At 40.5% G+C, this 24,008-nt stretch overlaps 2 protein-coding genes across 3 annotated transcripts in view; both read left to right on the top strand.

Moving 5' to 3' along the window:
* The window catches only part of LOC135109497 (interference hedgehog-like), an 11,383-nt gene extending 9,799 nt beyond the window's left edge, over nucleotides 1-1,584 (top strand). Inside the window, exon 16 of the mRNA XM_064020876.1 lies at nucleotides 83-1,584. Within this exon, the coding sequence (XP_063876946.1) occupies nucleotides 83-307 (225 nt within the window). The 3' untranslated portion in view covers nucleotides 308-1,584. The remainder of the gene's footprint in view (nucleotides 1-82) is intronic.
* Nucleotides 174-24,008, top strand: LOC135109864 (heparan sulfate 2-O-sulfotransferase pipe-like). Of its 2 annotated transcripts, none has more exons than XM_064021648.1 (9): nucleotides 174-308; nucleotides 19,319-19,455; nucleotides 20,109-20,197; nucleotides 20,974-21,162; nucleotides 21,439-21,518; nucleotides 21,786-21,942; nucleotides 22,396-22,511; nucleotides 22,726-22,880; nucleotides 23,074-24,008. In XM_064021648.1, exons 2-9 carry the CDS (start codon nucleotides 19,362-19,364, stop codon nucleotides 23,256-23,258), a joined length of 1,065 nt encoding a protein of 354 aa, XP_063877718.1. In that variant the 5' UTR covers nucleotides 174-308; nucleotides 19,319-19,361; the 3' UTR covers nucleotides 23,259-24,008. The 2 variants fall into 2 exon arrangements, with proteins under 2 accessions (XP_063877718.1, XP_063877717.1); XM_064021647.1 differs by lacking the exon at nucleotides 174-308 and adding an exon at nucleotides 4,582-5,054 and having other exon boundaries at nucleotides 23,074-24,007.

Genomic DNA, 24,008 nt, shown 5'->3' with positions numbered 1-24,008 from the left:
TTATGAAGAAAGTGACAAACATTTAATCCTACTAATGCAACCCATTCCTTCTATTCCTCCCATTCGTCTCCACCACAAGCAGGCAGTGATGGAGACCTCTGTCACTGAGAACAACAACCACAGCACCAGGCAAGTCAGCCGCTGCTTCACCTCCCCGGCGCGTCGCATCGCCTCCGAGGACGGCTGTGTTGACATGGGGGTGAAGACTCTCGCCATCACCAAGGCAACCTATGACACTGGCCCTCCGCCATCACCACCTCTCAGTACTGTGGAGTCCTCAGGGAAGGAGTATGCTTACCAGTCCTGAGGTGGGCCAGTTGTATTAGCCAAGTAGTGTGTTGTGTAGTAGTGGTGGTCAAGGATGAGAGACGGTATAAGGGATCCTCGAGTTTTGACATTTCTGTTTCTATGCCACGTCGGAAACCAGTTTTCAGTGTAGGTTGGAACCAGCCTAAGTAAGCACCTACAAGTATGTCACTCACTTTTGCTAATGTTGTAGTACTGTAAAGTTGTAATCTAGGACATAAAAATATAATACTGTACCTGTAAAGAAAACACATGCAGGACATACAGTAAATAATAAGATAAGGAAATGAATCAGTAATAAAACAAAAATCAGCAAAGGGGAATGTACAGGGACAAGCACTGCCAGCGTTGTAACCATGAAACGGTAGAAGTCAAGACTGTCATAAACCGAGGACTCCCTGTACTGTTTTTCATCCCTGGTGGTGGTAGTGGTGGTGGTGGAGGTCCTCTTTTGTACCTGTGGATATGATGTGGATGCTGAACTCCTTAAGAGGGTTTTTTGTAGTGGGGATTGCATACTCTGAGGGAAGCTGAGAGGTGTTGCATCCTCACTCTAAGTATTGCTATAAGAATCAAACAACGTGGTAATGAAGTATACATTTCCAGCCTTATAAACTTTTGTGATGTGCTTGTGTGACTGTGCAATGAAGAATATACATGCGTACGTTTATCATGAAGAATCCCTCCTCATTTCAACTCAGGATTCCAGTGACGAAAAAGTGACCAGAATATTGTGTGATGCGTGATGTCATTAAAAAACATATGACTCTGGAGTGATACAAGCGTGGTGACTTGTGTTAAGGTGCACACAGCAAGGCAGCAGCAGCACAGCATATCACAGCAGGGAAAGGGAATAGTGTGAACTTAAGTGCAGTTATCTGAATACCTGACCGGTGTACCAATGTGATATTATGATTAAGGTTTTTGTACAAAGATGGTGTGTGTGCCTCATTGTATCTGTAAACTGTGAGGAAGGAAGAAGAGAGAGAAAATGTGTGTCTGTGTGTGTGTGTGTGTGTGTGTGTGTGTGTGTGTGTGTGTGTGTGTGTGTGTGTGTGTGTGTGTGTGTGTGTGTCCTCTCATGCCTATAAACTATAATGGAAGGAAGAAAGGAGGAGCTATGTGAGTGTATGTTTTTGTACGTGCTTTTCTGTACCAGTGTCTGACCTCAAGATTCACTCAAGGAAAAGAGAACAGAGTGGTCATGAGGGAGTCTTGTTGTCCTATTGTAGTAATATTAGTCCTTTGTAATCCTGTGACATAAATGAACAAGAAGTAGCACATGTCTCATCATTGCCTTGTAAACAATACTTCTCTTCACAGCGGTCATGAAAAGTTAATGTGAAGGTGGAATAAATTTTTCACCCATGAGAGATGCTTTTGCTGGGAGTTGAGCCTCTGACTTGGAGGTATAAGTTACAGTACCTTAGACATTAAGGCCATAAAGATTGTGAGGTCTAAAGATAATTTTTGTGGCCTTTGTATTTCTTTTTAATACAAGGTGAATTTATGCTTGTGTTTTCACCTAATTGTATTTGTACAAGACTGAGTTGAGTTTACACTACTCCCTTTTTTATTTTTATTTTCAGATTTTCTTAAATAATGTGAAAGTTTTTGCTACAAGTGACTTTTTATAGTGATATAATTATTTACTTGGTCTGCCTTGTCTTGATGGCATTACTTTTTAAAAATTTTCAATACTTTTCATATAATTTCTTGCTTTTTGTGAGTTTATGTGTATGTTTCAGCATCTTCCTTGAACAGATTATAGCTCTGTACAGGATGTAATAATGGTAGCCTTCATAATCTCCTTCCCTATTCATGACTGGGATGAATACTTGTAGGGGCAAGGCAATAGCCAGACACTTCCTCACCCTTGCTGAAAGATGATGAAACTCTCTCTCTCTCTCTCTCTCTCTCTCTCTCTCTCTCTCTCTCTCTCTCTCTCTCTCTCTCTCTCTCTCTCTCTCTCTCTCTCTCTCCTCTCTCTCTCTCTCTCTCCTCTCTCTCTCTCTCTCTCTCTCTCTCTCTCTCTCTCTCCTACTTTGTAAAAGTTATATTGTTGGAAGAATACGCGACCATTTTAGACAAAAGGCAAGTTCTTGAGGGCAGATAGATAGATAATAACTTTTCTTTAATTTTCCCAAAGCCTGGTCAGTTTCCTCATGTTAAAGGAAAAAAAAAAGTTGTCCTTACATTAATACACTGATTGGTAGACAAATCTGACCTCACACTGCCACTCAAGACCCATAAGGAAACTGTCCAGGCCTGCTGACCTATAAGAGATACAGAGGTGGAGCTTCTGAGAAGTATGGCAGTAATAAGAGTAATCAGTGAACGAAAATTACCTGAAATGATGAGAGGTTGATATGGAGTCAGTGTCATTCAAATATATTCCAAGACCAATCGTGATGTGTGCTATTGTCACCTTTAGTGATGCCCAAGACCTTATGAGGAACACGGTTATTGAGGCATTGAAGTATTGTTTATGTAACTAAAGGATCGTCTGAAATAATTAAAAGTAATTTTATGTCTTCAACTGTTGCACATTGTACAGGATCGTAAATACTGGAGTGTTCCTTTCCTTGCCACACGACAAATAATTATCTGCTTGTGGTTCATTACACCATCCTCCTTGGAAACTGTAGTGCCAGTTACTTAATTTTATTTATTCATTTTTTATTTATTCATTAAATATAAGTGAGAATTGAAGTTCAGGAAGTGATACCACATGACCCAAGGCCTTCCCGGGGTGACGCCTGAAGGAGAGTAAGTAATTGAACTCTTCCATATGAAGCTAAAACTGTGCCACCGTGTAATGTTAGAACGATATGCCAAGATCAAATTATTGTTCCTACGCTCTCCACCTCCCTTCTCCACCTGCCGCCACCCGCCCCCCTCCCCTCCCGACAAAAGAAAAAAAAAAATCATATATCGTACCAAAACTCGTTCAAATGAAAGGTTAGGCCATAAGGTTACATGGAGCAGCCTAAGTTCATGTCTCTCTTTTCCCCTTTCTCTTTTCGCTGCTTCCTTGTTAAAGTCAGGGAGGTTGGCGTTATTATGTTTTATTCAGCTGTTTCTATCCATTCCAGTTCATTCATGTTGCTCGCATCTTTGTGCTCGTATTAAATTTATCTGTTTAAAATACCATGTGTGAGGATTCAAATGGATTCACACAATAAAATAAGCTACAGTAATCCATCAGGCCTACAGGTGACAATCTCTGGATGAACTATAATACCTACCCATTTCCTCCTATCATCCTCATCCATGAATTCATCTAATATTTTGAAGCTCCCGAATGACTCAGAAAGAACGAATGTATGAAGGAAAAAAAAAAAAAAAAGAATGGTCACAAGAAACCCATTTATCTTGGTGTATTGTATGTGTCCATTGCATGTCCACACTTCATAAAACATTCCCCTCACTCTATAATTCCACTCCATAAACCTCCTTAAGTTATGATAAGTGGAGCGAGAACTGGAGAGCGAGCGAAGCAGAAAGAAATATCGATGACCATCAGTGACGTGTACTTCAATTATTCCCGTTCATTGCACGTTCGTATGCTGATGCTGACTCCTATCTATTGTTCCCATTCTTCAGACCACCGCAGGTCCATCTGTCAGGCACTAAGGTCATGGACGGAGAAAGAACAAACGAAGAAAAAAGAAATGCTAGCAGTCATTAGAGAAATATATTCGTTATTCCCGCTCATTGTTATACGGGTCTTCATATATTACTCATGCTCTTATTAACCCTTTGAATGCTATTTGGCACACCTTGCCTTAATCACAAACCACTCGAGATGTTTCCTTTTGTTCTACAGTCATTTCTAAACATTATGTAGGCTAGAAACTGGAAAGATAATTTATTTATTCTCTCTTTTCTCTCTGGTACTACGTGCTTGTAAAGGTCTTGTATTGTGCTTTTAGTGCGGTGAATTGTCGGTTATCACAATGAAAGTGTGAACTCCTCCTGTCCACCTGTCATTCTGTGAGGCCACGGCGCAAGAAACGAAAAGGCGAGGCTGCGAAACTTTTACCTTATAATCATTTCGTCTTCCTATCTTGACACGTTGTGCATGCTTTAATGGAAGCTAATGGAGCTTTCAAGTGTTTGCACGCATATAGTGGTTTATCAGTGATTGTGCATCATCAATGGGGAAAACATGATAACACGACTATGAAAAAAAATAATAATAATAATTTCCGTGGTCTTTTAAAGTAGTATAAGAGAAGATTAATGGAAGCTAATGGAAATTCCAAGAGTTCTCAAGTTTCTAGTGATGGTTTGGCTACAATTATGCATCATCAGCAAGAAGAAAAACACCCCTGAGAACACGACCAATCATTTCCTTCGAAAGTAGTTTAAGAGAAGCAAGATCCAACCAGATTTAATTGGATCTTGAGGAAAAGAAAGTGAGGAGGCGGAGCACGAGCGAAATCAGCGAACGAAAGAAATGGAAACTTCAAATCAGCTGGCTCAGTAGCGACCGAGAGCTCTTGGTGGGTGGATGTATGCGCCTCGCTCTGGTGGAAGCTGTGAGAGGCTGCGGTAAGACTGAGAAAAGAAAGCTCAACTCGGACTTTCTCAAGGGAGCAATGTACTTGAGGACTCCTGAGTGAGGGACAAGACGCGTGGCAGGAGTGTGGTGCGTGTGGCGGGTGTTATAGTCACGTGGACAGCTTCCGTGAGCCCAGAATGACAACTTTAGCAAGACTCTGGCGCCAGTACGTGCCGGCCAGGTAAGGACGGTCTTGTTCCGCGCCAGGTTTGAGAGAAACAGAGGAAGGTTCATCTAGTCTGAGGTGTTGTGCTTATCCTGACTTACGTGGCTCTTGTTTTCTTCATTCTATAGTTTGGAATGTATAGTGATTCTTGTTTAACTATTATGTGGTTTTTATTTGTTTATTCATTTATTAGATAATACTGAAATGCCATCAGCGTTTCCATCCAAGCAGGGGTTATATTCATATTAATGCAGTTTGTTAATTTCATTGTTAATCTCTTCATTGTGTAGATCACAAAAAAAAAATGTTGATATGAGATGTCACTCGAAATTAGTAGGCTAGAGTTATTTCCATAAAACCACATTTATTTGTTTATTTTCATATATTATTAATTCTGATGACTAAAATACAATATTCTGATTCACTTTATGCATTTCATATTAAGCGGATCTCGTCACTTTCTCTGGCAAACAGGTTACTTCTCTTACCAACGCCCTGAGAAAGAAAAAAAAAAAAACGATATTAAAAAAAAATGTTGAAAAGCAAAAGATAAATAATAGAAACCGTATTTATTAATAAGGAAATGTTAGGTAGATTGGTGAATTGTTTACTGCATTGGTTGTGTCTGCTTCTGTTTTACTTTTCACAAGCAAACAGACTGATGCCGTTCTTGCTGCTAAGGTATCCGATCAGCTACTGGTGATAAGGCTACTCAATTGTCATGTTGTTTTCGTCATTGCATTATGTTATTGTCATTTATTAGCATTGATCGAGTTTGTCCAGGCTACATACACCCTTCAACGCCACTTTCTATAACTTTCTTTCCCAGCATGCATTTTATATATTTTTCCTATGTTCCATTTGTATTTATGTAGTTTATTATTATTTTATTATTTATTTATTTATTTATTTATTTATTCATTTATTTATTTATTTATTTATTTTATTTATTTATTTTTCTAGAAGCTTCCAAGACTTTCATTCCTCCTCCCACGCCACATCCTGCGAAAGTGAGAGAACTTGTGTCAATATTTCCCTAAGTTTCCCCTTCAGCCGCTGGACCTTGCAAGTTAAACCACGCCATTTTTCCCCTTTCCGCTTTCCAAACACATTAACTCTCTCTCTCTCTCTCTCTCTCTCTCTCTCTCTCTCTCTCTCTCTCTCTCTCTCTCTCTCTCTCTCTGTCAAAGGAAGTATGTAATGTTATCTTGATTTTCTCTTTCTCTTACCTATATTTCTTTTATCTTTCATTCTCTTTCATCCTTTTCACTGATGCTGTTATTGTTACAACTTCACTCTCTCTCTCTCTCTCTCTCTCTCTCTCTCTCTCTCTCTCTCTCTCTCTCTCTCTCTCTCTCTCTCTCTGGTTCGTTTTCCGCCATTATTACGAAGCCATGATTAGTATTATTATCTGCTTTCATTTCCTGCATTGTGTTAAACGGTCTGATAGTGGCGAGGAATTAATATCATTAGTATCCATTCATACCTGCTTCCTCCTTTCACCTCATTTCTCCTTTCAGTCCCTCACATTGCTTTTCTCCTCGTTCCAGAGAGAGAGAGAGAGAGAGAGAGAGAGAGAGAGAGAGAGAGAGAGAGAGAGAGAGAGAGAAAGAGAAAGAGAGAGAGAGAGAGAGTTTCAGCAAATATATTAAGGGTTAGTTTTTTAGTCTAAATATAGGTTGGTTTCTTTGCTTGCGTCAGATGGTCCAGAGAGAGAGAGAGAGAGAGAGAGAGAGAGAGAGAGAGAGAGAGAGAGAGAGAGAGAGAGAGAGAGAGAGAGAGAGAACACCCAGGAAGTCAGTTATTTAATATTTCAACATTATCTCATTACAATTGCAACCAGGTACCGAAAAAAAAGAGAAAAAATGCAGTATGTAACATTTTACAAATCACAGGGGGACGAGTGTTGTGGGTTTGCAGTCGAGCACACGCAGGGTAAAGATTCACTGTTAAGTTTAATCACCGTGGTTCCTCTTGAGTCTGTTGAGAACTTAAACCCTTCCGAATTATTCCCGCGCTCACCTACAACTTTTCATCAGTGATACAGGTAGATAGATAGATGAATACATATATAGATAGGTTTTAAGGTGGATAGATAGATAGAAACATAAATACATACATACATTCATAGACAATAAGCTGAAAACGTTCCTCCTTGGGTTACGCCACTGCAACAAGAACACACACACACACATACACACACACACAGGAATTCACCACAGTTACTATCCCTAAACTGGTCTTCGTGAAGCAGGTTTTGGGGAGAGGAGCCACTGCAGATGGCGGGCAGTAGTGGCAAGAGAGGCGGCTGCAGAGGGTTAGGTTAGTGGTGAGGTAAAGATGGGGGGAGGGAGGGAAGGAGGAATGGGGAGAGGACCACATGACCCACATAGAGACCACTAGCGCCATGACACTGCTCCTTCACTGTTGATTCACTGGTTCACTGCTGCTTCGCCTTAAATTTGACTCTCTCCCTCTTCCCTCCTGTCTTTCCCTCCATCTCTCCCTCCCCTCATCTCTTTCTCTCCTCTGACTTCCGTGGGTCAAGTAAACATTTGTCTTATCGCTTGTCATTGTGTGGGTTTCTCTCTCTCTCTCTCTCTCTCTCTCTCTCTCTCTCTCTGACGCACGGGAAGGGTGAGTGACTGAGAGAGAGGAGCGGAGACTGGATAGATAGGTTGGCTTGGGCGCTCATTGCTATTAAGAGGGTGATGCAGGAACGTTCGTGGCTCTGATGCTTGATTCTGTTACCGCCACACTAACAGAGAGAGAGAGAGAGAGAGAGAGAGAGAGAGAGAGAGAGTACCGTTGGATGTACTGTGTGTGGAATGAAAGGACTGTCGCTGTGTCGTGGTCTGAAGGAGGATATTGAAGGGAAGGCATATCTGTGTGGCATTAAGTAGCAGGCATAGTTATTTTGAGTATTGGTTGCCAAGGAAGACAGTTGATGTAGTTTTTAAGTAGGTATACGTACATTGGTTGAAAAATAAGTGGTTGGTATAACTGATTAAACAAGGAAGGTGACTTAGTGGTATAATTTCAAACATAATCTGATAAGTATTGATTAAAAAAGGGAGATGGGTAATATCACTTTAAGCATAATCTGCTGTATATTGATTGAAAAAGAAAGATAAGTGAGTGATTTGATTTAAAGGTTAGTCTAGTAAGTGTTGATTGAAACGGGTAGCTTGGTAATATGAAATTTGAGAAAAAGCGAATGTGAATGGTGTGAAAGCAGTTTGCGAATGATATAAAAGTATTTTGTGTTACACGAAAACGAAAAAAAAAGAAAAAGAAAAAGGAAAATAATAAGAAACACCATTTTTTTTTTGTAATGTTCAACTTATCTTTTTTTCCTCAAGTAACTGAAGGAATACAGTGATGCAACTTTCTACAGATAATGATGAAATATTAGTAATGCAGTAAAATCGCTGTCACATAAAATACAAACATACATACATACGTACTCTCAAGACATTAAGAAACTCATAGGTCAATATTTTGAAACGCTGCTCTCATCAAAGGTCACAGAAATAATTAGTAAGATTCTCACGTCAGTTTATTCCTTATTTTTTATTTTTATTTCTTCATCATCATCATCATCATCATCATCATCATCATCATCATTTTCTTCTTCTTCTTCTTCTTCTTCTTCTTCTTCGTCTTCTTTTTCTTCTTCTTCTTCTTCTTCTTCTTCTTCTTCTTCGTTTCCTCCTCCTCCTCCTCCTCCTCCTCCTCCTCCTCCTCTTCCCCCTCCTCCTCCTCCTCCTCCTCCTCCTCCTCCTCCTCCTCCTCCTCCTCCTCGTCATTATTGTCATTACCATCACCACTACTACCATCACCACCACCACCACCACCACCACCACCAGCTGTAGCGTGACCCTTAGCTACATATGGGGGCGCTTCTGCTGAGCGGGTTGTGGTTCTACGTGGGTCTTCTCTTCCACCACCATAAATTATTGTTATCCACACCGTGACTTTTAAATCCAGGTTACGCACCGACATACGTACTACCGAAGATGTGCGTGTGTGTGTGTGTGTGTGTGTGTGTGTGTGTCTGTGTGTCGTTGCTATTTTGAAGCTTTCTATTTTTTTTTTGTCTTTCTTTGCTTTCTATGGTGTAGTTTAGGGACATACTCCGTGGATTTTTCTTTTCTTTTTTTTTTTTTTTTCCCCGAGTTTTTGTATCCCTAACCCAGTGTCCCTCTTACGTACAAAAAGTTTCATACAGAGACTTCCACGTGTAGGTCTGGCTCATTGGAACTTCCCTGATTTCCTTACGTCTGTTGTATCTGTGCAATTCTCTGGTCTGTATGTTGCACTTGTGAAGCCTCGCGAGGACTTAGGATGCGGGCAAGGTCAGATGTATGAGTAGGTCACCAATGAAGGAATAAATGACCTTGGGTGTGAAACGTTCCCTCTATCCTGTGTGTCTGAGAGAGAGAGAGAGAGAGAGAGAGAGAGAGAGAGAGAGAGAGAGAGAGAGAGAGAGAGAGAGAGAGAGAGAGCTGCGCGCCACCTGTTAAGTGCCCCCGAGAAACGTTATGGTTAAAACTTGTACTTCTTGAAGGGAAAAAATAGGCAAGTCATGAAGGGAAACCATGTGAAGAACTCTCTCTCTCTCTCTCTCTCTCTCTCTCTCTCTCTCTCTCTCTCTCTCTCTCTCTCTCTCTGGCCAAATATTACGAAGCACAATTTCAAGAGGGACAAGAAAACGGTTCGGAAATAAAACAACGAATTAAAGGTTTAAAAATTAAGGCGTTTTAGAGATACAGTTAATGGTTCGGATCTCTCTCTCTCTCTCTCATCTCTCTCTCTCTCTCTCTCTCTCTCTCTCTCTCTCTCTCTCTCTCTCTCTCTCTCTGAGTCTTTATTTTCACTTCGTTTTGCTTTCTTGCCTTATTTTCTTTTCTCTTTCGTCATTTCTTTTGTATTTCCTTCTCCGAATAAACATATGTATTAGTAGTAGTAGTAGTAGTAGTAGTAGCAGAAGTAGCAGAGAGAGAGAAAGAGGGAGAGGCACTAGACAGGATGATTGAGATGGTCCCGTTATCAGGTAGAGGATTATGAGTCAGGCAAGGAGTTCATTACCTGTGTGTGTAGGACTGTAAGCTCATCAGTAGTGGGAGGGGCGGAGGCTGCAGAGAGGAAGGGAATAATGCAGCAATTTGAATCTCTCAGAGTATCTTATCTTAATTTTGCCTCTGTGCACGATAAGGTTACTCAGATAAGGCGAATACTGTCACTAGCATGTACATTTAAAGAATCAATGAAAACTTACATAAACAACCGGAGGGAAAAAAAAGAACGCATGATGCAGGGTTTCCTGAGGGTGACGCGAGCTTTGATATCTGGAGACTGAAAAACAAGTGGTGTGTAAAGAATCATTCAAAACTTTCACATAAACAACCGGAGACGAAAAAAAAAGAAAAAAAAAACAGGTTATATTTTTCCCTTAGAATTACGAAAACTTTATTCTTAAGATATAAAATAAAATAAAAAATGATATAAAACTACCAACACAAGTACAGTAAACCTTATCAATCAGTAAAACAAATAGAAAAAAAGAAAAAAAAAAACCAACAGCAACGTAAATACATATAAAAAAATAACTAACAAAAAAGAATAAAAAAAAATAAATAAATAAATAAGTAGGAGGAGGTGAGGTACAGGAGAGTGTGTTACTGGACTCTTGACCGCAGCTGTACAACGGAGAGGGAGTATTATTGGTTACGTGGTTCATCTGTCGTACTCCAGCTGATGTCCGCCTGTGTTGATCCGCGGGGTGGTGGTGGTGGTGGTGGTGGTGGTGGTTGGGTCTGAGAATGACTCCGCTGACTAGTTGGTGATTTGTATTGAATTAGTTTATTTATTTGTGCATTTAGTTGGTTAGTTAGTTCTTTAGTCAGTTATGTATTTGTTTACTTAGTTTTGTCTGTTTGTTATTTTGTTTTATAAATGTTCATATTGCTGTTTTATACTTTTTTTGTAACATATTAAATGAAATGTATTTATATCTACTACTACTACTACTACTACTATAACAACAACAGCAACAACAACTACTATAACAACAACAACAACTACTATAACAACAACAACAACTACTACTACTACTACTACTACTACTACTACTACTACTACTACTACTACTACTACTACTACAACTACTACTTCTATTACCACTACCACCGCCTCAACAACAACAACAACAACAACAACAACAACAAGTAAACACACCCAAGTCAAAACAAGAATAAACCATCATACCATCAACATTCCTTTTCCGTTATGGGGCGAGACGGGGCGGGGCGGGGCAGGGCGGACAAGGTCACGGCTGCCTCCCACGTTGTTGCGGGGTCATGTTGATCTGCCTCAGTTCACTCCGGTGCGTGTCAGCGGGTCCATGGTGACGTTGACCCGAGGACGGAAGCAGTGACTGTGGCTGGGAGCGTCTTGAACTAGCATTACTATTGTTAAGCCTTTCAGTACAATAAACAAACAGCAAACATCATGAAATTATTTTGTATTAAATTTGTATTGAAGGACTGAGTGACGGTAGCGGTAACAGTGGCTAGGCTATTGTTAAACTTTTCAGTGCTATAAACAAACGGCAAACTTCGTAAAACAATGTAATATCGATCAAAATAAAGTAAATAACTGTATTGGATGAATGATTTGAGATGACTTTTCGCTATGTTATTACGACTGTCATCAAAAACTTCATAAAATCCCCAGCTTGTACGCAGAATGTATTGAATGTAATGCCATGGTGCTGACAAAGGGTAACTTAATCAGGATATCACATGTTTTTTTAAGCTGAGTAAGCCTGGACGATGTTACGAAGCCGAAATAAACTTCTAGTCACTTATAATATTTGAAATGCTCCATCTCTCCTTTCCTTATCAGTGGTGTGATAACTCTTCGACTACCACTTACTTTTCCTTAATGACCAATCACTCTGAGACATCACTACTTGTTCTGCAGCCACATCCAATCTTTGAACTGGGAAGGAATTGCAAAATGTATTCTTTTTCATCGCTAACTTTCTTGTAGATGCTGATAAAGGCTTCACGCATTGCTTCTCATTGTTTCGTGCCCTAAACTTTCACCAGATTATTTTATTGTGCTGGAAAAGTCATGGTAATTAAAGAATACATTACCTCTATCCTTTACCTATACATCATCATCATCATCATCATCATTATTATTACCATCATCATCACTGAGAGCTCCATTTCTTCCTTTCCCTGCACGTTCTTCATATATAATGACGCTATCACCATTATCATTAGCGTATCTTCATTCTTTTCCACACATCATTATCTTCATCATTAGCATTAGATGGTATTGTCTTCACGTAAAACAATCTTCCCTTCTCTTTGTTTTTTTTTTCTTCCTTCTTTTCATTCTTTCCTTTCTTATTTTGTGTTTATTAATCTGTCTATCTACCAACCTATATAATTTTTAATCTATCTGTTTATCAGTCAATCAATCCATCTATCTGTCTATCTATCTATCTATCTATGTAACTATTATCTACCTATTTATCTATCTACCTACCTACCTACGTACCTTTCTTTCTTTCTTTCTTTCTTTCTTTCTTTCTTTCTTTCTTTCTTTCTTTCTTTCTTTCTTTCTTTCTTTCTTTCTTTCTTCCTTCCTTCCTTCCTTCCTTCCTTCCTTCCTTTCCCTCTTCCTTTCCGTCCTTCCTCCCTTGCCTCCCTCTCTTTGCACGTTCTATATTTCTAACACCACCAAGGTACCCTCCCACCCTTCTCTTATGTAGCCTGTAGTGGCGTCGAGGCTGGACTACTAATACCCGCAAAGGTCTTGGGATAAGGCGGGCATCAGCACAGGTGGGGGAGAGGCCAGTGAACTGAGTGAGAAGCCGTGCATTGCCTTGCATGACTCCCCTCGTTATGGATACGGCGTGGTACGGAAGGAAGTAGTAGTAGTATGAGGAGGAGGAGGAGGAGGGGGAAGAGGAGGTAAAAGGAAGAAGAGTGAAGAGGAAATGGAGGACTACAGGAGGAGGAGGAGGAGGAGCAGGAGGGAGGAGGGGGAGATTGAGTCATGTTCCTTTGTCATCCGTAGGCCAAGGAGAGAGAGAGAGAGAGAGAGAGAGAGAGAGAGAGAGAGAGAGAGAGAGAGAGAGAGAGAGAGAGAGAGAGAATCCTTAAAATTTCAGCATAATCGCATGTAGTAACTTAATACTCCCACAAACATTTTAATCTTTTCTGTCAAAACACAATTTCCTCGCAAGGCAGCACTCAACCATTACTACCAATCTTACGACGCGCCTGGGGAAAGCAGCGGACCCTTATTAACCAGCTATACATTCTGACCTACATAACTTGACGATGAAAGCTACTGAAAAGGAAAGAAAGTAGAGAGAAAAAAAAAAAAAAACGGGCTATCTTACCAACGCGTGAGAAATATTGCCATATCCTAACATTTCCTTATTTTAACTAGAAGTGTTTTGCTACATCTTTTCCCACAGTCTGCTTAAACATGTAATAATATCGCATGTAAAGATGAGCTAGTTGAAGTTTAAGAGATGTGGAGAGGATAGGTAAAGACTAGACGGGAAGACATCAGCAAATCTTGAATCTAACGTTACTGACGCAACGATAAAATTAATGTCATGACGTCTTGCATTTGAACGTGAAGAAGTACTGCGTGTATGGAGGAGCTGGAATGTGCTATGAAATACGAGCGGTGGTAGGGAGAGGAAAGGAAAGGAGAGCGGTGTAAGGCAACAGTCTTTGGGTTCTAACGGTACATAGCACCGCCGCCCCTCCAGCTCGAGACCGCTAACCGCCGCTACCTTCCCGTCACCAGCCAGTCAAGTCAGCCACTCACCAAAGACGCGGTGGGGGATGACACGGCACACTCATTCATTAGCCTACTTATCACTCACTCACTCATGTACGAGTACTCACTTGGATTTTGCTTACTCCCTGGTGTTTGGTGATTCGATGCCATAATCCATTACACATACACACACCCTCTCTCTCTCTCTCTCTCTCTCTCTCTCTCTCTCTCTCTCTCTCTCTCTCTCTCTCTCTCTCTCTCTCAGTTGGCATTATTTTCATTGTTTCCTCCTTATTTTGACATTCCACTTTTTTTCACATTAGCTGCTAGAATGAACATTTTTTCCAACCATAGCAAGAATTTAACAGGGACTTTTCACTTTATGCGCTATAGAAATTCCTAACTTTCTCGTAGGAGTTCGGAAAAAAAAGGGACCTTTCGATTTTATAGTTAAGTCAATGTACCCTATAATTAACCACATGGCTGCAACTTTCCCAGTGCTACATTAACTTAAGACGCCTCGGTGTGCTTATGATGGTCAGGTGTCAGGTGGTCATTTGAAATCTTCACAGTATGCAAGGAACGATTATCCCTGTGTTTATAAAGCGTTTGTTTACTATCCAATAAGCTTCAGGGTCGGTATCATATGAACTTAAACTCTTATCAGCCTCTATCACTCGCCTTCCTTCTGTCCTGTCCTCTATTCTTTAAACACATGCATCGCATCTCCTCTGCACTCAAAAAAGCTAAAGTTGAAATTACACGGTTTTTTAAAGGTATTTTTACGGTTCTAGTGACAGATTAACAACATTTTCTACATTATTAACAGCAGAAACACTCGTGAGAACCCGGCAGGTCATCTCTGTGGCCTTTGAAAACAGTCGTGGTGAGAGCAAAGCGTTTCATAATGCGGGCCTTTTTCAGGTTAAGAAGTGGCCGGTACGGTTATCTGGAGGTTGCACTTCTAGGGTGCAATACCAAGGTCGTTGTCCCCACCAAGTTCTCCCCTATGGTGTATGCGGGGTGGGTGATTAATTTGGAAGTCTCTCCGCTTCATATGCCGTTGCTGTGTGTGTGTGTGTGTGTGTGTGTGTGTGTAGTGGAGCGGAAGAAACGTACATTTTAGCCGCTTCTGTGAAATGTAAACATGTTGAATGAATGGATGGATACAGATGGATGGATGGATGGATGCACTGTCTAATCTAGTGTGTTTAGTTAATAATGATGATTCGTAATGATAATGATAGTGCTTGCCGCGCGTCACTTCCGGTAGCAATAATGATGACGACTCACAATGATAATAATGACAATTCTCGTCACGGCGTTACTTTCAGATCAAGAACACGAAGCAAAATTACGTTAGGCCAGGTAGGATACGTTAGGTTGGGCAGTACAGTTTTATTCAGTTCAATTCGATATTCTTCATCAAAGTCAGACGTGTGGGGAAACACTAACACACTTGGCTGCTTCTAGCTCCGCTCCAGTACATCTTCCTCTTGCTCTATGCGAAAGACATCCTCTCACTACAGAAAGCAACTCAGAAATACACGTAGCGATGATAAAAGTAGATAATCTGGATAAAGTTGTTATACCAAGAAGAAATAAAAGCGTATCTAGCAAGATTGTAAATGCGTATTACTAAAATTAGGTTCTGAAAGAGAAAAGAGTAGAATAAGACTGAAAATACTAATAAAACCACTAGCTAAGAAGAAAGAACTTACATCACAAATACAAGAAAGAAAATAATAAGTGTTACTCATTTCACACCAGTAAGAAAAAAAAACACTCGAAAACCTCCAAAATTCGATGCCCCAATAAAATAAATAAAAAAAATGTACCTCGGAACTTAGACTAGAAGTAACACAAATTAAAGGAAAAAAAAACTAATAATACAGCCCAACCCCTTCCATACCAGTAACAAAAAAACAAAATACCACTCTTCACAGCCTAAAAAATCCCTCTTTCGCGTGAGAAAAAACATATAATTGCCAGGTTAGCGTGGAAGTTTGCTCTCATAAACGTCAGACCGCTGCAATTTCTCTCAGCACCGTGTACAGCTGCAGGAAAATAGCTGTAATAAAGCGAGTGACAGTGGTGGTGAGTGGCAGTGATGGCAGTGGTGGTGGTGGTCTTTCATCTCAACGTTCATGCGAGAAGGAAGGAAGGAACGAACAGAACATGGTTTTATGTTCAAGAAAGAGGAGGAAGACGAGTTAACGCACTGAAGGAAAGGGAAGAATGTACGCTGTCTGTGTGTGTGTGTGTGTGTGTGTGACCCAGAGACGAAGTGCTTAGCAATCGTAAGGTGTGCGAGCGTGTCCTACTAGTCTCTCTCTCTCTCTCTCTCTCTCTCTCTCTCTCTCTCTCTCTCTCTCTCTCTCTCTCTCTCTCTCTCTCTCTCTTTTCCAGTTCCTCTCCCACTCTTCCTGTTTCACCACTTCATCACCTTCGTCCTCATTTCTCGGCCTTGTGTGTGTGTGTGTGTGTGTGTGTGTGTGTGTGTACCAAGTGCCATGTCCCGTTGGGGGTAGGAGCACACACACACACACACACACACACACACACACAGACCTTTTCTACTTTCAACATCCTGGAGCTTTCGAGGATGTTTTTATATTTCAAATGATAGTTTAATAAAGACTCTGCATCATTAACGTGAAAAACAATGGTGAAAACTGGAGGTATCATCAATGTGGTCTTTGAAAGTGGTCCTGATGAGAGAACAAAGTGTTTTAATTCTTCGACTGTTTTAGCTTCTTCTCAGCCTGATGTTATAGACAAATATAAAGTTGGATAATTATTTCGAAAGACAACAATCCCAGCAGAAGGCATCACCGAATATCTAGTAAGGCTATTGAGGGTCTGTAACTTAATTTTTGATGAGTAAAATTGCCTAGGGTTGCTGAAGATAACGTTACATGTGTCATTAGCAGGCAAAGGGTTAAAGAGTGTTTGTAGTTCGGAGCTCCTTGATTCGAGGGACGTGACTGTGGTGGCGGTGATGGCGGTAGCGGTGGGAGAAGCACAGCCCTATAGACGCGGGCGTGACGGAAGCAACCAGAACGAATTGAAGAAGACGAACTGGCGGAAAAAAAAGGAAGAAAAAAAAATCAAATAAACGTTCGTATGATGAGAAACTTAAACGATGGTCAGAACTCACTCATTTTTTACCTGAACATGTGACACTTAAGATATTTGTTGATCACACTAGTGTAACACAAAAGAAGATCAGACAGCAATAGGCTTTCTCTCTCTCTCTCTCTCTCTCTCTCTCTCTCTCTCTCTCTCTCTCTCTCTCTCTCTCTCTCTCTCTCTCTGAGCAGTATTAAGATGTAATAGATGTAGTAAAAAGAGGAAATAATGTAGTAATAGTAGTAGTAGCAGTAGTAGTAGTAGTAGTAATTAAAGAAGTAGCGGTAGCATCAGTATAGCAGAAGTAGCACGACCAGTAATAGTAGCAGTTATCTTAGTAATAGTAGTAGTAGTAGTAGTAGTATAGTAACAGTAGCAAGTATATAGCACAGGTCCCATCCCAGCCTCACAAATCATCGGGAAACTAGTGGATGACACACACACACACACACGCACACGCACACACACACGTCCTTCATCTGGCTTTGCTCCACTTGGCAAGTTGGCTGAACCTGGCTCATCATTGTGTCCAGCGACAAGCACAACGCATAAACTGTCATGTCCGGCTTTCTGAAGGGGCGTTGATCCGTTGGCGTGCATCCCCCGCTCCCCTGCCGCTGTGTTTGCCCGCGTGCTTGTATGACTGTGAGTGATAACATGGGCGTTTACGTTTGGGAAAAGTGTACGCCTCTGTTTTTTTATTGTTGAGTGTTTGTCCTCTACCCAAGCTGAAAAAAGTAGGAAATGATGTGGTTTTAAGCTTGTTTTGTATTTTATTTATTTATTTATTTATCTATCTATTTTTTTTTCATTTGTTGCTAAGGAAAAAAAGGTTTACGCCTCTATTTTTTTCCCGTGTGTTTGTCCTCTATGCAAACTGAAAAAAGGAAGTGATGTGATTTTACGCTTGTTTTGCATCTTATTTATTTATTTATCTATCTTTATCTTTTTTCAACTCGCTAGAAAAAAAAAATAAGGTTTACGGCTTTATTTTTCCTGGGTTTGTCCTTTACTCAAGTTGGAGAAACAGGAAGTGTTGTGGTTTTACGCTTGTGTGTTTATCCATTTATTTATTCATATTTTACTTTTTTTTCAACTGATGGTAGGGAAAAATAAGGTTTACGCCTCGCTGTTTTCTCGTGTTTATCCTCCACTCAAGTTAAAAAGGGCAGGAAGTCATGTGGTTTACGCTTCTGTGTTTTCCCATTTATTCATTCATTTATCACTATCATATTTTCAACTGGTGCTATGGAAAATAAGGTTCATGTCTTTATTTTGCCTTTTTTTTTTTAGCGCTTTTTCTTTAAGTGACTCAAAAAAGTTAGAAAACGAGGCATATGATGCACTTGTGTCTTGATGCCGTTAGTGGTAGATGTGTGGTCAGTTACGTAACTCCAAATGCTTGTGTTTATCCAGCTCCGTGGCTCGCCGTGTAAACGAGAAGCTGTATGATTGTGTTTTAATGAAGGTTTGCGCTCCACGCTTCCATCCACCCATCATTCTTGCGTTTTGATGCCATTAGTGGTCAGACATTTTATTCAAGATATGTTTGCCTAGCCAAAGATTTCGACTCCTTTGTCTGTATTCTTAAATGCTTTGTTCTTTGTCAACCCTTTGTAATCAGTCTTTTCTATTATCGTCTACAGCTTTTAAAAGAATTATTTTTGTACTGCAGTCTCTTAAATACGTAGCTATATAACGCAGCAAAAAATAAATTCACCTCATACTTTTTTTCCTTCTGTCCTCGCAAACAGTTTATTACAGTGACAGCCATAATAGTAAAAAGGTTAAGGACCGTTTATAATCGCCACAGATGATTAGTCGGGTTCTCATGAGCGTTTTACCTAATGATTATGCAGAATCCTTGATAAACTATATCTGAAGTAATGAAAATAATCCTCAAAACCTTAGTAATCTTCAGTAAATCCTTTTACAAACTGCATATGAAACTCGGAAACGTTTAAGAATACGAGCCTTTGTATGATGGGTTGTGTGTGGTACTGCTCCTATAGACGTCTCTCACTGTACGTTTTTTATACCGTTAGTGGTCGGAAACAACATCCCAAGTCTTTACCTGGACAGGGATTTTCGCCAAACAATTAAGAGGATCGTGTTTGCTTTGTACAGCGTGTCACTTCCACTTTCTTCCCCTTCCAAATTAGAGTTTTCTCAGTAGTACGTACTTATACCGTTAGTGGTCGGAATGTAACATCCCAAGTCTGCCTGGCCAGGGATCTCCGTCAGACAATTAAGAGGATCGTGTTTGCTTTGTACAGTGTGTCACTTCCCCTTCTTTTGTGGACTGAGAGGCGGGTGTTTGGTCTTTGCAGGGTGAGTGAGTTGCTAGCAGTGGTGAGCCTCACGTCCACCTGTATGCTGTTCCTGCACACCAGTCACCTGCAGAGCCAGCTGGCCACCTACACCAACCAGCTTGACGCTTCCGGCCCCGCCAGCACCTTCACCAATGGTCAGTCTTGTTGGCTCATGGGGTTAACTGTTCCTCGACCCACGGGAGATAAAGACTGATGCTGCTTGAGGATGAAAATAGCAGTAAATCAAATGAATGTCTATTGACTGGAGTGAAGACAACAATAATTCAGATGTTAATAACTAAAATAATAGTATAATGAAAATAAAATATGTTTGTGTAAGAATGAAAGTAACAGTAAATCACACGCAAAATCATAACTATATTATTACTATTACTATTATTATTATTATTATTATTATTATTATTATTATTATTAGTAGTAGTAGTAGTAGTAGTAGTAGTAGTAGTAGTAGTAGTAGTAGTAGTAGCAGTAGTAGTAGTTGTTGTTGTAGTTGTAGTAGTAGCAGCATTTAAAACTCTGAAAGATATAAAGCTGAAAAAAAAAATAAACCTTCAAACTACTTGAGTAACTTTTAAAAAAATCCATTAAAATGTGCAACATCAATTTTAAGCACAATAACGTATAAAGAAGCGCATGTAAAAATATCACACTCTTCTTATTACCATGATCTTAAAACCTAAACCTTATGTCTGTATCTTATCATAAAACACTACACACCGCTAGTCTGTTTAAGTGCAGTGTTGCCCTTGAGGTGTCCTGCTGTAAGGTGTGCCGTTTCTCATCCCAGGGGCGCTGGAGGGCGTCGCAAACCACAAGGGAAGCAACCAGCGGAAATCCGGCTCCTGCAAGAATTACGATTGGGAGCAGTTTAGGCATGTGAGTGTCATTGAGAGAGAGAGAGAGAGAGAGAGAGAGAGAGAGAGAGAGAGAGAGAGAGAGAGAGAGAGAGAGAGAGAGTATTTTATTTATTCATTCATTTATTTTACAAGATTGTCACACTCGTAGTACCCTCATTGTCCAGTCTTTTAACGCTTCACTGTAATATTTCCTTTAGATTTACGAGTATATCCTTAACCTTTTGAGAGAGCAAAGAACATGATGTATATAAGGACTGTTCTTATTTAGAATATGGCAGAGTTTCGCCTTTGCCTTTTGAGAGAGCAGAGAATTTCATAATCCTCTAAACCTTTGCAATGAGTCCGTTTGAGAGACCAGTTTCCAGTTCTCTTCACGCCTTTGAAAACAGTTCTCTAGAGAGATCAGAGTTTCAGTCCCTTAATGCCTTTGAAATCAGTAATTTTGAGAGAGCAGTTTCCGATACTTCACTCCTTTGCAGACAGTTCTTTTGAGAGAACAGAGGTTCCAATCCTTTTAACGCTTTTGCAATCAATCCTTCTGAGAGAGCAGAGTTTTCAATCCTCTTCACGCCTTTGCAAAACAGTTATTTTTGAGAGACAAGAGGTTCCAATCCTCTTAACGCCTTTGCGATCAGTCCTTTTGAGAGAGCAGACTTTTCAATCCTCTTCACACCTTTGAAAACACTTCATTTGAGTAGAATTTCAAGTACCCCTAAGGCGCCTTTGCAAACAGTCATAAGAGAGAGCAAAGAGTTTCAAACACCCATCAAGTCCCCTCCTCCTTCCTTCCCACAGCTTGACCCTCGCAGCCTCAACAACACGATACACCACAACAAGATGACACTCATGTTCAACCGCGTGCCCAAGGTCGGCAGCCAGAGCACCATGGAACTGCTGCGCACCCTCTCCTACAAGAACGGCTTCACCTTCCACAAGGACCGCCCGCAGAAGGTGGAGAATATCAAGCTGACGGAGAGAGAGCAGGTGAGAGATCAGATGCTAGGAAAGGTAGACAGACTCGGTACATGTTTTTATAAGTTGGATAGGTGAAAGATTTACAGTGTTATGAAACAGAACAGATAGATAAAGGGGATATATATTATAGTTTATTGAGTTTATCTGTCTTTGAATTTTGAGGATGTAGTGAAGACCGCAGCAGTTGTACCCGCAGCAGGAGGAGGAGGAATAACTAAACTATTTATTACTAGGTGTGTGATTCCTGATACGCAATTTGATAGTAATTTGAGTGTGTATCTACAGAGGCGATTGGTGCAGTTGGTGGACGTGTTCAGGCCGCCCTCTGTCTACGTGAAGCATGTGTGTTATATCAACTTCACCACGTGAGTCTTCTACTGCCACGCTGTCATAATCGTAGGCGTGTATCCAGCACTAAGTTGTTATTCGTGTTTTCTTTGCGTTTTTTTTTTTTCGTGTTGTTATAAGATGATAAAGGCTGAACATGTAGTGAAAATAGTAGTAGTAGTAGTAGTAGTAGTAGTAATAGTGGTAGTAGTAGTAGTAGTAACAGCCCCACCACCACCACCAATTTAAAACTCCCAAACTCCCAGACTGAGCTCCTCTCTTCCCATCTCTCTCCATTGGCGCAGGTTCAACATCACACAGCCCATCTACATCAACATGGTGAGGGACCCTGTGGAGCGCGTCATCTCCTGGTACTACTACGTGAGGGCGCCCTGGTATTTCGTGGAGCGCAAGCAGGCCTTCCCTGAGCTACCTTTGCCCTCCCCAGCCTGGCTCAGGAAGGTGCGAGGCTGTCTGGATTCTGAAACGTTCTGATCCACCTCTCATATAAATCATTAGCCCAGTTTGCATCTGTTTTTATCTTTGGTAATACAGAATGCTTGTTAAAATTAAGAAATGAAATGCTGGTTTGTTGCTTCTTAAAATGTCACCAGTATCATATGAAAGCAAGCTCAAAATTCCAATTACTTTCCATCAGAGTTTGTTAAAATTAACTGAAATTAAATGGATGTTTAAAATAAGTCTGAGAGTGGGGTCCCTGAGTTGGGAATATTACGGCAATGAATATATGGAAATTTGTTTATAATATTTTTTTTTTATTCATGATTTATTTATTTAACCTTCTGTTTCCACATGTGGCTTGGTAATTTCTTAGCCATTGTTTTCATAGATGGTTAAATAGTTTTCCAGCCACATCTCCCCAGTGTTTAGACAGTGTATACTCTCCACATGCAGGACTATGAGACATGTGTGCGAACTGGTGACCGCGAATGCCAGTACCAGGAAGGGGACGAGCGGCCAGACTTCGCACAGCTGACAGAGTTCTTCTGTGGCCAGGAGAAGGAGTGCACGTAGGTGTCTGGCCTGTGTGTTGTGAATTCATGGCCAGTGCTTGAGGTCCTTACTTTATATTTCCAATGTGTTTTTAATCTAGTTGTATTGATGATCACAGATTTCAGTTTGAAATCCCTTGCAGTCCCTTTTAATCTTTGAAACTTTCATTGGAGTTGATAATGCATAACTTTCTAAGCTTTATATATAATCGTACATATCTTTTCCTTGCAGGGGCTTCAATACAGACTATGCACTGCAGAAGGCCAAGGAGAATGTGGAGAGGAACTATGCAGTGGTTGGGGTGTTGGAGGACCTCAATACTACCCTCACTGTGCTGGAACATTATGTCCCTAGATTCTTCAAGGGTGCCAAAGACCATTACTGGAGTGAGTATGACTTTTAGCACATGTATGCACTAACCAGTTAAGAGAAGTTATAAAGAGTATTGAAAGTCACTTGGTCATGTTATAGCAATGATCCTATTCATGCTACTTAACTTTCTTGGAATGCTTACATTTTGTGGTGAAGAAATATAACCTTGTAGTATCATGTACATATTCAGTAATGCATTAATTTCAGATGAAGTCCAGAAGTTCTCCAAGGTGAACCGCAACATTTACAAGCCACAGGTGCCTCACGAAGTGAAGGAGATTGTGAGGAAAAACTTCACAAGGGAGATGGAGTTTTATGAGTTCTGCAGAAGACGTCTGTACATGCAGTATGCAGCACTGAAGCTCCCCCAGCAGGAGGATGATTGCCGATGATAAATGCTGTGATAGAGAGTGTGCTTCTAACAACTTAGTTGTACATGAGACCATTTAGCCTAACAGGAATTAATGGTTCTTTTATCCTCGTAGGTGTACTCCTTCACTGCCTTTGAGTTCTGGGTTCAGTCCCAAAGATGTACAACTGAGAGTTTAGGAAATTTCTTATACTTGTTTCAGATTGGTTAGTCTTAGTTTCCCAAGAAGGGGCACTACACCAGTAACAACTATGTTACTAGGTGGAGGCAGATGTTGAGGTTGTGAAATGATTCAGTGTAAGCTCTTGTCTTCCTAAAGAGAACATGCCTTGCCCTCAAGTTTTGCTATACTGGCAGGTAATGAGAGAGAAAGAGAGACCCAACAAATTAATCTTAGGAAAGGACAATACTACATGGTGATAATGTTGTACTTCATATCATTCAGGCAAAGCTCACTGATAGTGATGAGTGGTTGGAGTGGCTGCTCTCAAATCATAAAGCTTCCTGATTAATTTGTGGTGGATTCTCATGTATGGGAACCATGTGTTGAATAATGTTTGTGGCAGCAGTGAGTATCTTTGTATGTACACACCTGCCTGTCTCTGGAAGGTTAGCTTGTTTAACTGCTCCTGCCCAGATGGTCTGTTTCAAGTGTGTGGGATGACAGAGGAATGCATGGCACCTTTCTTATTTTTAACACTTAATATCAACTATTTTTTTATGTAATCATTCCATTATATGAGGAATATTCCTCATATTATATGTAGGAATA

This window comes from Scylla paramamosain, chromosome 19 (assembly GCF_035594125.1).
Source record: "Scylla paramamosain isolate STU-SP2022 chromosome 19, ASM3559412v1, whole genome shotgun sequence".
In the NCBI taxonomy this organism is placed as follows: domain Eukaryota; kingdom Metazoa; phylum Arthropoda; class Malacostraca; order Decapoda; family Portunidae; genus Scylla; species Scylla paramamosain.
The sequence above is the reverse complement of the archived record's forward strand: the minus strand, read 5'-3'. Positions and strand labels throughout refer to the sequence as shown.

Excerpts from the sequence above, each read along its gene's own strand:
- LOC135109864 (XM_064021647.1), top strand. The coding sequence starts at position 5,011 with ATGACAACTTTAGCAAGACTCTGGCGCCAGTACGTGCCGGCCAG. Across the intron at positions 21,519-21,785 it reads TGTTATATCAACTTCACCAC|GTTCAACATCACACAGCCCA; the intron begins GTGAGTCTTCTA and ends CCATTGGCGCAG. Across the intron at positions 22,512-22,725 it reads GGCCAGGAGAAGGAGTGCAC|GGGCTTCAATACAGACTATG; the intron begins GTAGGTGTCTGG and ends TTTTCCTTGCAG.